Source organism: Betta splendens, chromosome 9 (genome assembly GCF_900634795.4).
Source record: "Betta splendens chromosome 9, fBetSpl5.4, whole genome shotgun sequence".
NCBI classification, from domain to species: domain Eukaryota; kingdom Metazoa; phylum Chordata; class Actinopteri; order Anabantiformes; family Osphronemidae; genus Betta; species Betta splendens.
In genome coordinates, this window is record NC_040889.2 from 26,614,646 (window position 1) to 26,628,834 (window position 14,189).

General features: G+C 45.3%; 1 protein-coding gene across 3 annotated transcripts in view; it reads left to right on the forward strand.

Annotated features, from left to right (window-relative positions):
• The window catches only part of si:dkey-215k6.1 (transmembrane protein 132B), a 136,933-nt gene that overhangs the window by 98,779 nt on the left and 23,965 nt on the right, over positions 1-14,189 (forward strand). For all 3 annotated transcript variants that reach the window (XM_041072527.2, XM_029163547.3, XM_029163549.3), the window contains exons 5-6: positions 893-1,088; positions 13,350-13,493. In XM_041072527.2, coding sequence (XP_040928461.1) covers positions 893-1,088; positions 13,350-13,493 — 340 coding nt within the window. The remainder of the gene's footprint in view (positions 1-892; positions 1,089-13,349; positions 13,494-14,189) is intronic.

The following is a 14,189-nucleotide window of genomic DNA, read 5'->3' on the forward strand; positions in this document are numbered from 1 at the left end:
ATCTTCCCCGACAGCAATTTAGCGGAAGCCGGGAATCTGTGCAGCAACTGAAAGTGTCACAAAGTGGACGGTAAAGGTTTTATGTCAGCCACTTATTTATGAATGGACTAAACTGCTCCTGCGATGGCGTTTGTGTGGGGCCTTAATCACGGCTGATGCTGTGGACCTGAGGTTCGTACAGGGAGGCGCCTGCTGAACACAAGTCTGTGGAGCTTCAGGCAGCAGAATGTGCTGCTCTGCTGCCTCTGCCACTGCCCATGAGCACTGGCTGCCGGAATCTGACCCACGACCGCGTCGTGAGGCTCGGCCGTCGTCTCTGCGGAACCCGGATCTGACTATGTCCTGCACAAAGCTGGTGGCGGCGCCGAGGATTTCTCTGCTGATACATAACAGAACGGCTGTAATTCACACCTGCCTGCTACTGATAGACTCAGAGGCGAAGCAGGTGATGACAGTCAGTCCGCAGAGCTGTGAGGGCAGGATGTGCAGAGGGAGGCCAGATGTCACAATGACAGACAGGAGGTGAGAGAAAAGCCTTCGCCGGGTGCGACGCCTTCGTTTCCAACACTAATAACATTCTCAGTGATATGGATGGATGATTGATTTTCTTAATATATTTCATTTTTACATGTGTCTCATTACTGAAACGCAGTTCGAGTTTAATGTAGATGATGAAACTTTCCTTTCCTATATTAGTTTCTACTGGCTACGCGTCTGTGTAAACGCTTTATTAACCACAAAATGATATTAATAATAGTTTCTCTTATTTCTATAGCTTCCAGTTTCCACTAAATATCATTACATTGACATTAAAACGTCATGTTGGAGGTTTCAGGAAAAGGAAAATCTCGCGTTTTAAAACCTCACAATCCACCGCTTTGTGTTTCTGCAGACTGGAAAGTCCGTCGTATGAGGTGATGCAGCTGGACTTCGAAGTGGACAACGTGATGAACCGGGTGTCGACACAGACTCTACACTGGAGCGTGGAGTACGCGGCCGGTGTGCAGGCGTCCTCCAGACAGACGGAGAGCGTCTCACACCTGTACATCAGCAACGCCGACGTGCAGGGCATCGTGCCGCTGGCTGAGGTAAAGGGAGCAGCACGATGCAGGGACGACACTCCTGCTCCATTTCCTGCTGCCTGCAGGCTGATCAAAGCTGTAAAGGTCAGCTTGTTTACCCCCTCCGGGTGCAGCAGGCCTCCCGGTCACACACACAGCGGGTTTCGCTCTCACATGTTTCAACATGACAAGCAGCCTCATAAATATGGACATACAGCCCACAGGCGCCGAGCGCGGACCTATAGGGAAAGTCCAGAATCACCTGCTAAACCGTGCTGACAGACCAAGTACCACCTAAAACCCAGGTATTAATAGTAGGACAGTGTAACTCGATTAGCAAACAGTTGGATTAACAACTCACATGTGGATTTACTGCTGTGGTTACGAAAGAAGAAGGTTCTTCTCTCATAATGTGCTCATTTTTTTTTGACAGTCTTTCTTTTCACATCCAAACAATCGTTACAAATTTAAAACTGATTTAAAGTCAAAGCAGCTGGAAGCATAGTTTGTACCGTCCGCTTTGCTTTTACTCTGAGGAACAATTCCTGAAGTCAAAATTCAAGCGTCGTGTCTGGAAAAAGAAGAAATTTTTCACGTAGGAATGTTGGACTTTGAACTTTTACTTACATTTATCTAACAAGGTCAGCGGAAGAAAAAGATCGCCTGAAAGTGTCCTTAAATCTCTACCGTTCTAATCAGATGAAATTCCACCATTACTTCATACGTCCACAGATCAAAAGAGACACATCCCAAAACAGACATGGCGCCTCTGGCTAAAGTTACCAGGAACCTGGGGCTAAAAAGTGAGGAGGAGGATGCTTTTCAAAACGCTCCGAGTTCCATTACCACTGAGGTAGAGCTAATCTAGCCTGATAGCCCTCCTTCAAACAGCAAAGCCCTGGTGAGAAAAAACCCAATTTTGTGCAGGGCTTCTGCAACCCCTGTCTCTTTCACACACTGCGAAATGCAAGCTTGAAAGCAGCATTTCAAATGGCCGTGCTGTTGGGATTTTTATAGCTTTTTTTTCCAAGGGGCATTGAATGGAGCCCTGGAACGAGAAAGTCTACATCACTGCTTCGTCAAATATTTAAATATATATGAGTAGAAATCCTCATGGACACTAGCTGCATGTGGACGCTATGTATTTGAAGAGAAATCACTAATCTGGGTTTTAGGAACATTTAATCATCATTAGCTAATTTTAACACTATACATTTGCTTATTTCCAAAAATGAAAACACAAATTAGATCTGAATGCATGAATGCAAGTATCCCAGTCAGAGACACTGTGTTAGACATTGTGTCCTAAAAGTGGACCACAGTCTGACTGAAGGCCTCGCTCTTACACAGATACATCAGATACACACACATCTTTTTCACTTTGCCGTCCTCGCTCTCCTTCACGTAAAAGCATCAAAATAGCTGCTATTACCGGCCATTTGGGTCCTGCTGATTTGTTTACCAGAACCACTGACCAGGTGTTGGTTGGTTGGTCGGTTGGTTGTTGAAGGCCTCTGTCGCTGAGGGTCCCTGCGAGAAGTCCCTGAGATGAAAGCACCAAGCATTCAGGGTCTTTGTGAGAGCGAAGGAGAAGGATTGAAATTATAAGCTAGAATCTTCAAAGAGAGCTGGAGGCAAAAGCTTTCAGTCTCACATCCTGCTTGTTAAACAATTTCACACCTGAAGACAGGAACAAACCCACAACCTCAGGAATACATGTAACAAAATGTGAGATCTTTACAGCAGCGACGTATTTAACCAGCACAACAACGAAGCATCACATACAGTCGTTGGACTGAGAGCCGGCAATGAATCGGTATTTCTCTGTATGATCTGTTTGGGTAATTTAACTCGACCTCAACCATCAACCGTCATCTCCCGAATCAAAAATCAGCTTATCAATGGCAGGGATGTGGTTTCTGTCTTTATGACTTAACAATGGAAACCAGAACTCTGGCCGTCATTACTGAGGCCCCGCCAACATTTCCCTCCTCGTTCCGCATATCCATTAAGGTTCTGGTTTCTTGGTTGAGAAAGAAAGAGGCCCTCTACAGGAAACGAGGGGTTATTAGGGGTAATTTGTCTCCTGCAGGGGCTGAAAAATTGGTTTCATCTTTTAGAGAGAAGGGGAGAGGTGAGAATGGGTGAAGGATTTAGCGAGAGAAAGCGAAATGGGAGACAAAAGAGGGCAAGAGATTGATAGAAGGTGGATGAATGAGGGAAGAAGACAGAAGAGATTTATTGTCGCGTCGTTCCCGGCTACATTTGACACGTTTGAAGTCAATAATGTGATTTAGCTGCTAGTGACACCTTTTCAGATCTGCTGCATGATTTCTGCAACATCAAACAAGAATTACAGCAAAAAAAAAACAACAAATATTTGTGTTTGCAAAGTCAGCTTCCACAGGTTGTTCAAATAGAAAAATCACTTAGACCAGAAGTCATTCCCTCAAACAAATCAGCATCTAGTGATTGAAGGAAGTCAGTCTTATTTGGTGAAGTACAGTATTTCCTCATTAAATCAGTATAATCAGTCTATAAGTGAGCACGAGGTACAGATAAGCAGCCGGCGCTTCAGCACCACGGACAGTGGCTCAGACCGAGGAAGGCATCGGAATCCTAATGGGACATTGTTTATTGTTTATGTTAATGCCGTAATTATTCGTTAAAATAAAAAGTTGTGCCCTTTGGACAGCCACATCTATAAATCTCTGACTGTACCTGGTTTACAGGCGGCCGATCGCTGTCGTAAAGCTAATGAGAGAAAATAATGGAGACGAATGGGGAGAGGAAGCAGGAGGGAACAACATGTTATGTTAGCCAGGGGAAGCGAGAGTGAGAGCGAGGTCAGAAATGGACTGGCTTTACTTTCCCGCTCTTAGAGATGTTTTAGCGGCTTATTACTGGATTAGTAATAATGTTGTTTTATGTTCCCTACAGGCACCATTACACACCTGGCGGAGGGAAAATATCCGCCTTTCTATAAAAACGGACCCGGTTTGAAATCATGCAAAGGCTAAATTAAAGGCTACGTGTTACATTTCATCTCGATGCCTGATTGGGAGCGAACCCCTCTCGTCTCACCTTCCTCTCGTCTGTCCAGTCTTGGAATTTATTGGTTTTAATCCTGCCTCCCTCTTCCTGTTTCCTCCTCTGCTCTTTTCTTTATGATTAGGTCTTTTTTTATTGGCGTCATCCCTCTTTTCCCCTTCCTTCTCCTTCCTCCACCTCCAGCTCTACCCTGTCTCATCTTCATCCCTGCCCTCTTATTTCTTCTCCACATGGTTTCACCTTTCTCTGAGGTTTTGCTTTGTAATTAATTCTTAATTGGAACACTTGTTTATCTTTGTTTCTTCAAGGTGCCTCTTGTGCTCACTTCTCAACAGGCTGTGTGTGTGTGTGTGTGTGTGTGTGTGTGTGTGTGTGTGTGTGTGTGTGTGTGTGTGTGTGTTAGCACTTATTTTAAGTGGCTACTTAATCTGCCTCCTCTGATTGGTTCCCTGTAAAACAAAGTCAGTAAATAGGAAAAGGAAACTGAAGAGTCAATGTGTTGATAAGCTCAAGCACATGTACACACTTTTCTAACTCAATAATTATTAGCTGTAACATTTCCACGATCTGGATGTTTATTAAGGCCAGCTTCTTTCACTTCTTTTCTCTGCAACCCACTGTTTTTCTTTATGTCCCAATCTCGTGTTGTTCCATATTGTCTGTTTGCACATGTGTGTGTCCCAACAGCGGTTTAAATACTCGAGGTTGCTCATTTACACTGACATTACACAAGACACTGCGGAATCAATCTTTCAAACGCACTCCCCAGGTTCTCCCTGTTTGTTTTCACTCACACAGCTGCCAGCCTTTGTTGTTTAGAGCAAAACTAACTAGCAGATTGTCTGTGATGATTCGTAAAATCAACAGATCATAAATCAGCAGAGGAGAGAAGGAACGCAGGATGGTCCTGACACTTTGACAAATCACACTTCCACTTATTAGTTGGAGACTTTAAGACATGTTCATGGCAATTATCATGTAATGTGTTATAATAGGCTCTATTTCAGAATGTTCTCTTTCCCCTGTGAACCCGTTTGTGTTGACAGTTTGCAGACAGTGCTTTGACATTTCTGGGCTACTTGTATAACATGTTGTTGTGGCCATTAACCTCTGTGTCTGTAATTTTACTCACTGCTGTCTGTTCAGTTTGCAGAGTTACCAAGTCCTTGAATTCTCCTTTTTCTTTACTCCCACATTCTCCCACTTCCATTACAGCATTTGCTTGTTACCGGCTTTCGACCAACCAATTAATCAACACAAATGACACGCGCTCTGCATATACGTGTGCGTTTGTGTGTGCTGTATTTGGGTCAGGGAGAACTGGCGTGTCCGGGGCTCCGGGTTCATTTCCATACCAGGCGTCTCCGGCTCGCTCCAATCACTCAACAGGAATAAGAGGGAGAGGGAGGAACGAGTGTGGGTGGAAAAGAGAAATAGATGTTTAAAGCCGCAGAAGTAGGTTTGTTAGTAAGTCAGGAAATGATAAAAGTTATGGGGCTGCAGGAGGACAGCACTGCTCCTCCTTAATGTAGAAAACGCTCAATGGATGCAGGCAAAGTCAATGAAGTCATCACAAAAAGCCAAGAAAAGCATTAGGAATATTTATCTGACCCATGTGGAATCACCTGCTTGGTTTAAACTGACAGACATCAGTTTAAACATTAGTTTTTGTGAAAACTGAAGAAAGAAGAAGAATCTGTTGATGGTGATTCAGGTAAAAACAAGTCCTTTAGTTGCTATTCTTTCTGTTGCATTAATGCTTGTATCAAACAGACGTCTCTGTTGCCAATGCACAAGTCAAGGGAGCAACTAATGCAGCAAGACAAGGAAGAAACTCAAGTGCTGCCAGAGTCAGATGGAACGACTGCAGGAGGAGAGTTACACTGACACAGGATAAGAAGCCAAGACAGACAAAAAGCTCTCCTTTTTCAGACTGGATCTGCTGATTTGACTTTTACTACTTTTTTTTGTGAACCAAATCAGAAACTGAGAACAACTCCTTCATGCTCAGTTACATTTAATCCCACCCGGGAGCTGCTTAGTCCAACCACAAAGTCCTCATAGGCCACTAAAGCAGCTGCGTTGGAGCAGTTGGGGACTGAGTGCTGTGCTCAAGTGAACATGATCAGCAATAGAAGGAGGAAGGAGAGTGTCACAAAAAACTACAGCAGCAACCGGCGTAGAAGAAATGAATGAAGACCGAAGAGAGAGTAAAAACAGGGCAGCGAGTAGCTCAGCCTCCACTTCATCCGAAATTAGTGCACTCAGCTAAATAAACGTGACAGAAGTGGGTGAGAAACACTGATATGATACCACACAGAGGAAGAAGAGAGAGAGAGACGTAAAAAAGGCGAAGGAAAAGAAGTGATGGAGGAACAAGATTACAGAGAAGACGGAAATAATAGTTTGACTAATTTATAGGAGCAAGAAGTGAGAAGAAGACAAAGGGAGAGAAGGATGACGAAATAAAGACGGGACAAAGGGGGAGGAAGCGGGGGAGAGAGAGGAAATGAGGTGCAGAGGGGAGAGAAAGAGCGAGAGAACGAGGGAGAAGAAGACGAGGGCTCTGCAGAGGTGCACAGCACCATGTAATAGTCCCCTGAAAGTCCCGGGCAGCACAGAGGAAGAGAGAGACGGAGACGAGCGCAGGGCAGTTCTAATGCAATTAGGGCTCTGGAAATTGAAAGTACAATTCTCTCTGGGATCTTTGCAAGAGTGGTGTGTGTGTGTGTGTGTGTGTGTGTGTGTGTGTGTGTGTGTGTGTGTGTGTGTGTGTGTGTGTGTGTGTGTGTGTGTGTGTGAGGTTGGATGGGCTGTTAGCTCTCATATCTACCAAATGTCTTCACCCCCCCCCCATCCCTTCATCTCTCCTTCTGTCTGTTTGACTTCCCAAAATGACTCCCTGCATTTAATTCCTCCTGCATTCCGTGCTGTCGTCACACTCAGCCCTTCTCCATCCATCCATCCATCCATCCATCCATCCATCCATCCATCCATCCCTCCATCCATCCATCCCTCCATCCATCCATCCATCCATCCATCCATCCATCCTCCTCCTTGCTCTGCATTTTATATGTTTCATTAATTTGTGAAGGGGAAAGCAAAATGTCATCTGCTTTTTGCATTAACATTTTGTAGTTCATGCCTCTCATGACGCTCTCATCCATCCAGAGGTGCCCTGAGTGCTGCACAAGCACACGTCTCATGTTTAGAAGGAGCCCAAGCATTTGAAGGAAACAGTTTAACCTCTGTTGCTCAGTATAATTAGTGTTTTAGCCAGTTCTGTTGCCTGATTGTGATTAGTTTGGGCCTAATCAAACTAAGGGCACCGTCACATTGGGTCAGATTGTCACCGTGGACGCAGAGAGGACGGTGACAGAGGATGGTGCTGAGGGTTTGAAGCCTTGTCCTGTATTTGACTGGTTCCACAGCGTCTGGAGGCCTGTTTGCAGCAGCAGCGCACCTTTAAATGCAGGTGGATGAGACCGTGCATTGTTTTGTTTCAGGAACATCCTGCCTCAGCTCTCACTCATACAAACACCCTTCTGTCCACACAAGCTGGGTGTTCATTGGTGCAGAGCTATCAATGGGACAGGTGCCACCGCTTAGTGTGTGGCTGAGTTGGTCCCAGCGCGTCAAACAGCCCTCTGTCCACATTCACCCTCAGTCTTCATCAGAGTCGATCCCTTTGTTGCTTCTGTTAGAGCTCTGCAGGTTTATTGGATCCACACACACAGTGACTGGATGCCCTTTCACAATAATGGCCTGGAACAGGAAGTCAGGGTGTCATTTGTGATGCAGATTGTGGCTGCTTAGTGTCATTTGACAAAGTCAGTTGCTAATTTCTCAATATTTGGAATCACTGAGCGCTGCCAGAGAGAAACCTGGCTCATGGTAACGATTAGTCTTATACAGATCACAAAGAAACATTTTAGCATTTGGCCGAAGCCTGAAGTAATTGCTCTGTCTGTCAAATAGACTTGATGCTATCAAACCCATATTCGCTCACTAGCATGAAAAATGGCAGAGGCATCTGCTCAGACGTGCACACGCCTTCACACCGCGCTGCTGCAGCCAAAGAAATGAGCCGGCACTCGCCTGGCCTAATAGTCTGCCTGTAATTAACATTGTCATAGTGATAATAGCCATTTATCCCTGACATCACACACACACACACACACACACACACACACACACACACACACACACACACACACACTTGGCAGATCACCCAACTGTCCCCCCTCTCATCTCCCCCACCTCCCACCTCTCCGCCTGCTCCTCGTGATCCTTCTCTTCCTGCTTTGACTCTTCTGCTTGTTCTTAACTCCCTCCGTCCCTTTTATACATTTCACCTCTTCTCCTTCTTCTCTCTTTTACTCACTTGTTTTTCTATTATCCACATTGGCTCGTTCGCTCTTTGGCCTGTTCGTCTTGAGTGTAGGCAGAAAACCAGCTGTTGGTTGTTGTTCGTTTGCTCTAACAACCACCAGCAGCTAATATTCAGATTCAGAGAGTGGTGCATTTACTTATTTAAACTTCTTTAAAAATAGCCTCATGCTGTGCAGACTCTGTTGATGCGATATTGATGACACAACAGTTTGCACATTAGGAAAAGCAGTCTCTAATTATCGTAGTAAACTGTATTGACTTTTGTGGCACCGGCCAGACGCTTTGCTGAATCACATTATCAGTTGAAGTCGAGGTTCATTTACTTCAGGACTTTCAGGACGTTAAGAGGCAAGACAGTGAGAAGGATGTGCTATTATTTAGCACATTAACTGATACTCTAATAACAAATCACTGGCAAATTATAGTCTCACTCAGATTGTACTGGAGGTCAAAGTTCAAATGTTTGGACGCTGGAGTCCTTCCGTTCTTTAAACCACTCGCCTCTGGGTAATGAATGAGCCTAATTTCCTGCTGCCTCTATTCTTTTTTTTTTTTTAACAAAGAACACTCAGAGAAATGATAATGAAGATGTAGATCACAAGACTTCTCTAAAATAGTTATCCCACTTCAGCCGTGGAGGAAATTGAACAGGAAAGTGTCTGAATTCACGCTTCAGCTTAAAGGAACTTAACAACAACTATAAACATTTACAAACTGAGGGGATCCTGTTCTAAGCTGCTTCTTTCCATATTTTATTGTCCTGAGCATCATTTTGTATTCATTAAAAAACCATGAGACTTACTATTTAGAGTGAACTACAAACTAATAATACCACTGGAGTCTGTGCATGCGACTGGTTGTTATTAAGACGCATGTGCAGCACATGGAGTTGGATCTGAACGACTGTCCAGCACATACACTGATCCACTCAATGTGTTTAATGGCTCTGTAGTAAATTGCAGCTAAGTGCCTTCAACCAATTTTCTTTTCACAGCTGAGCCCCGGCGCAGACAGACACACACACACACGCACACGCACACGCACACACACACACACACACACACACACACACACACACACACACACACACACACACACACACTTTGTTGTGGCACAGTTTGAACAGATGTGACAACACGATGACCTGGAGAAAACACTACCTTTAAACAGGCGATAACAGATTCAAATTACACCTAAAGACCAGTCTTTACATTTGTCTCATAGCATCAAACGCTTCTGTACTAGACTCGTGTTTAATGTGCTTTTGTTCACCAACGCTCACGTAAGTCAGTCACTGACTGACAACATTTGGTAAATGTGCGAACCCGTAAACTGCTTCCAGATAAATAATCTGCATATGTTGCTATGGATGGTGACTATAAAGCGGGTTTATGACCAGGCTTCCTCACCTAATGTGAGTCCAGCCGTAAACACTGAATGGGAGCAGTGACACGGTCTGATGTGGCCTGTGTTCATCTTCTCTGCTTTACTGCCCGGCTGCTGTCGTATATAACGCTGTAACATGCATGACCTGCACTGTTAATTTCTAACCCTCTCATGTAGCTTCAGTGTTCCCCGCTCACATACATTCACAGTAAATACGCTCCTTCCTGCCTGAGGCTCCTATGAATAAAAGCTTCCTGTTTGAGCAGAGGAATCAGCAGCTCACGTGCTCAGCACCCCGTTTCACTCTGTCTTCATTTACCACAAGGTCATTTTTTTAGTCCCAATGCTATTTTTCCATTTTTGTTTTACATTCTTCACTTTTTCTCTCTCAGTCTATTCTTTCGCACAACATCCCTTGAGTTCGAGGTGCGGCGAATGTTTTCGTGGCAGAGAAGGTGTTTGCCCGCGTTGATCGCGGGGAACGGCAGAGTCAGCAGCAGTGAGGACGCCAGGAGGCTGATGCAAGTTCCACCGCGATGCATGGCCTCCTACCGTGAGCACAGAGCAACGCAAACACAGGGATTGTTTCTGGGGAGCGTTTGTTTCCTTCCCGGTTTAGAACAAGGACAGCTAGTCCATTAACAGTCTGCCTAATTAGCTAATTGGTTGGAGCATCGATAGAGTGTTCTGTAGGTCATTTGATGCTGCTCATCACATGCTTCTCACAGCAGGGGGGATATTTATTCTGTACTTTGTGTTTACTGGTTGGTGTTTACTGAGTGTAAATGTGCCTCATATACATTTGTATTTTTGCACAGCTCAGTTTGTGGGGACTCCTGTTTTTCTTATATCACATATTTTATATTTCGAGGTTTGAATCGATCAGAGTGCAGCAGGAGACGAGGGAAGATCCTCTGTGCTCGCGTTATCAGTCAGTGCTCAAAAGGTCACAACAAGAGCAAAGGGAGAATCAGGGTCGTGTATGTTCCAAGCAATTTCCTCCAAATGAGAAACTAGACAATTTAAGGAATGAACAGGAGCGTAGATAGGAGAGATCTGTTTTCCGTGTGTGTGTGTGTGTGTGTGTGTGTGTGTGTGTGTGTGTGTGTGTGTGTGTGTGTGTGTGTGTGTGTGTGTGTGTGTGTAAATGCCTTTGTGCATTTACTGGAAACACCACCGTAGATTACACGGCAGCGCTGGATGCGACTCCAGTGTTTTTGTGTGTGGGTGAGAGAGAGGGAGGGAGGGAGGTAAAAAAAGTGATAAACCACCAGAGAAGAAGAGACACAAAGAGAAGTGCTTACATGCTCTCATTGTACGCCACAGTTGGAATTGAATTTGTACAGAAGAGCAATAAGCTCTGTTTTTTTATTGTCAACCCTTTTCCAGCCACGTGCGTGCGTACGTGCACGCGTGTGTGTTTGAACCATGGGCGGTCCCACGTCCGTGTACGTCTGTACGTCCGTGTCCTGCATCTCTTCTCGTTGCATCACGAAGCTCGTTCCTGTTGCTGCGACTCGTGCACAGGTGCGACAGGAGCCACGCGAGCTCACAGACGCGTGCAGCTTCCTACATCCAGCTCTGAACACGGAGGACCTCACAGTCACTCACACACGCCTGCTCGCAGCTTATCTGCAGTATGAAGCAGCTTTTGAAGGCAGTGGGGAGCCAGTTGTTGACGAGCCACTTAACAATTCCCTTGGACAGGCATAAAATGCTTTCTTTTTCTCTCTCTGTCTCCTTTGCTCTCACTCTAATATTCCTCCTCCTACTGTGCTTTTATCTGGCTCTTTCTTCTAATTTTTCTGTTTCTAATTCTGTTTTGTCTCATTTTTTCCACACAGCTCTTTCTTCCCTTCTTTCTTTTTCTCCAAACTCCACTGTTGCTTCCACCTGCAGTCAAAGCCTGCAGGTTTCCAAGCTTTGCACTTATTATGACCAGGTTAAACACTCTGGTGGCTCCACACAGTGATACAGTAGCTGCGACTGCAGCAGGGTGAGGTTATTGAAACCCAGGAACAATGTTCTGTCAGTGCGTCGCACTAAACAGGAAATAAAGACCTTCAAGCAAAGCAGAACAGCAGAATTCAATTTCCCACTGAATAGCGATGATTTCATTTTAGCAGGACGCTCCGTAAACCACCGCTTGGCGTCTAGTGACAGATTGCTGCCAACTTATCAGCAAGTGATCAAATTTTCTTTAATTGCTGACAGACAGAAGTATTCCACGCGCAGACAGCGTCAGGTCCGTAAATGCAATAAAAGCGCAGCACTCACAGCCGCAGCCGCCTGACGCGCTGATATTAGCTTTTTTAATTGGGTTTTTTCTGTTTACCTCCGTGGTGAAGATGGAGACGATGTAAACATGATGCTATCTGAGCCGCTGCTGTGAGTTTGGAGGCCCTGCTTCCCCGGGATGCACATAGTCGCATCTGAACATACACATGCGCTGCATCGTGTCCTCACAAACACACATAGATTTATCTTATCTCTTGTCACCATTCTCTTTTTTTTGGTCTTTGATGTTTTTATTTCTCCATCTGCTTCCCTTCCCTGAAGGCAGAAGGAGAATCTTCTCATTAATTTCCTTCTTCTCTTCACGTCGACTCCTCTTCTTGCCCTTCGTAGCCCTGCTCCCACGCTTTCATCTCTCCATGCTTTTAATCCTGTTTGTCCCCTCTGCTCCTCCTTCCCGTCACCTGTTTCCCCTCTCACCACCTGCACAACTGTCTTCTGCTACGTTACTGTACAGAAAGTTTCTTTTTCTGACATAGGACGAGGCCACTGTGCAAAGAGAGGCCTGGAAACCTGGAGTTGCTCTAAGACGGTGCCTCATTAAGTAGAGATCAGGAAGAGGCGGTTGTTAAACCTGTAAATATTCACAGTGAGCTTCCAGTGAACCCAGCTGTTGATGCTCAGACCAGCCGAGCCCTAACTGTCCATCCCAGACACGGCCTCATGCTTTATGTTGCGTCCATCAGCCCCGCTGACGTCCTGCACGCTTTACACACAGACACACACCATCCGGAAACAGCGGCACCAGGAAACCACCCCATAATTAGGCTGGTGTGTGTTGGCGGTGACAAATGCCCCCTTGAAAACTCAATGTCAAATAATCAAGATTGATTCTGGCACACTGTGCTCCAAGGTGTGCACTGGTTTGTTTGTGCTATTTTTGTTGGAAGGATCTAATCAAATGTAATCATGTTGATTACAATAATCGTGAGGCTCATAATCACTTCTTTCTTCCCTCTCTCTCTTCCTCCCTCCGTCATTTGCTGCCTGTTAGCTTCCGTCTCTCTCCGTATCTTTAAGCATCACCCTGTCCTGTCTCCTCATGCGGAGGGGCTTTGCTACACCATCTATTTACTACACAAAGTGTTTGGTTTCCAAATGTTACGTCATTCCACATTGCACGGAGCGTCAACACTGTTTTCCCTCTCTCGCTTCTGTTTGCAGGACACTGAGGTGGTGAACACTGCCATCCTCACGGGGCGCCACGTCACGGTGCCCGTCAAAGTGGTTACCGTGGAAACCGATGGGCAGGTGAGGGAGGTGGACGACTCCATCACCTGTAGCTCCACCAATTCTGACGTGGTCAAGGTACAAATCCTGCACACACACAAACACACAGTTCAGGTACAGAGAGAGAAGTTAGGTATAGAATGGACATCCATGTTAGAATTCAGATGTTACAGTAGGATTCATGTGGCACATTTTATTACATTCTGAGTCTGATAAGTTAGGATGTTTGTATTCGTTTGTATTGAAAGGCTGTGATAGAAAATGTTCCACAGGGAAAAAATGAACTCAAACTGTTCACAAAATGTCCCAAGTCACAGGAATTAGTTCTTTGAGCCCATGAGCCAACATTTAAAGAACAGGCAGGAAATCACCGCGATGCAAGGAGGTAAACTGGGCTACTTTACTCAGCAGGAGCTTCATGGCGGTTCATCATTATGATCTAAATCCTGCAGGATTTATATTCCCTAATTCACTGTGTGCAAAAAGGGCATAATGAGACACTTATCGCAGTGGGCCGGCTTCCTTGATCTCAGCGTCTGTTTTACTGAATGTCATGTGATAAAGCTTCCTAATTGTTGGACTGGGAGGAGCCACCAGACCCTTGGTAGGATTTGTTCCCAGTGAGGTTGAAGGACGGGGTCAAGCGCTAACGAGCAGCATGTTACAGCAGTAATTAATAAAACGCTGTACCTCCAAAAAACACATTATCTGAATCATGCCAGTGCCAGAGAAGATTGATTCGACCGGTGCTACGTTGTGTGTGCCCTCGGGGCC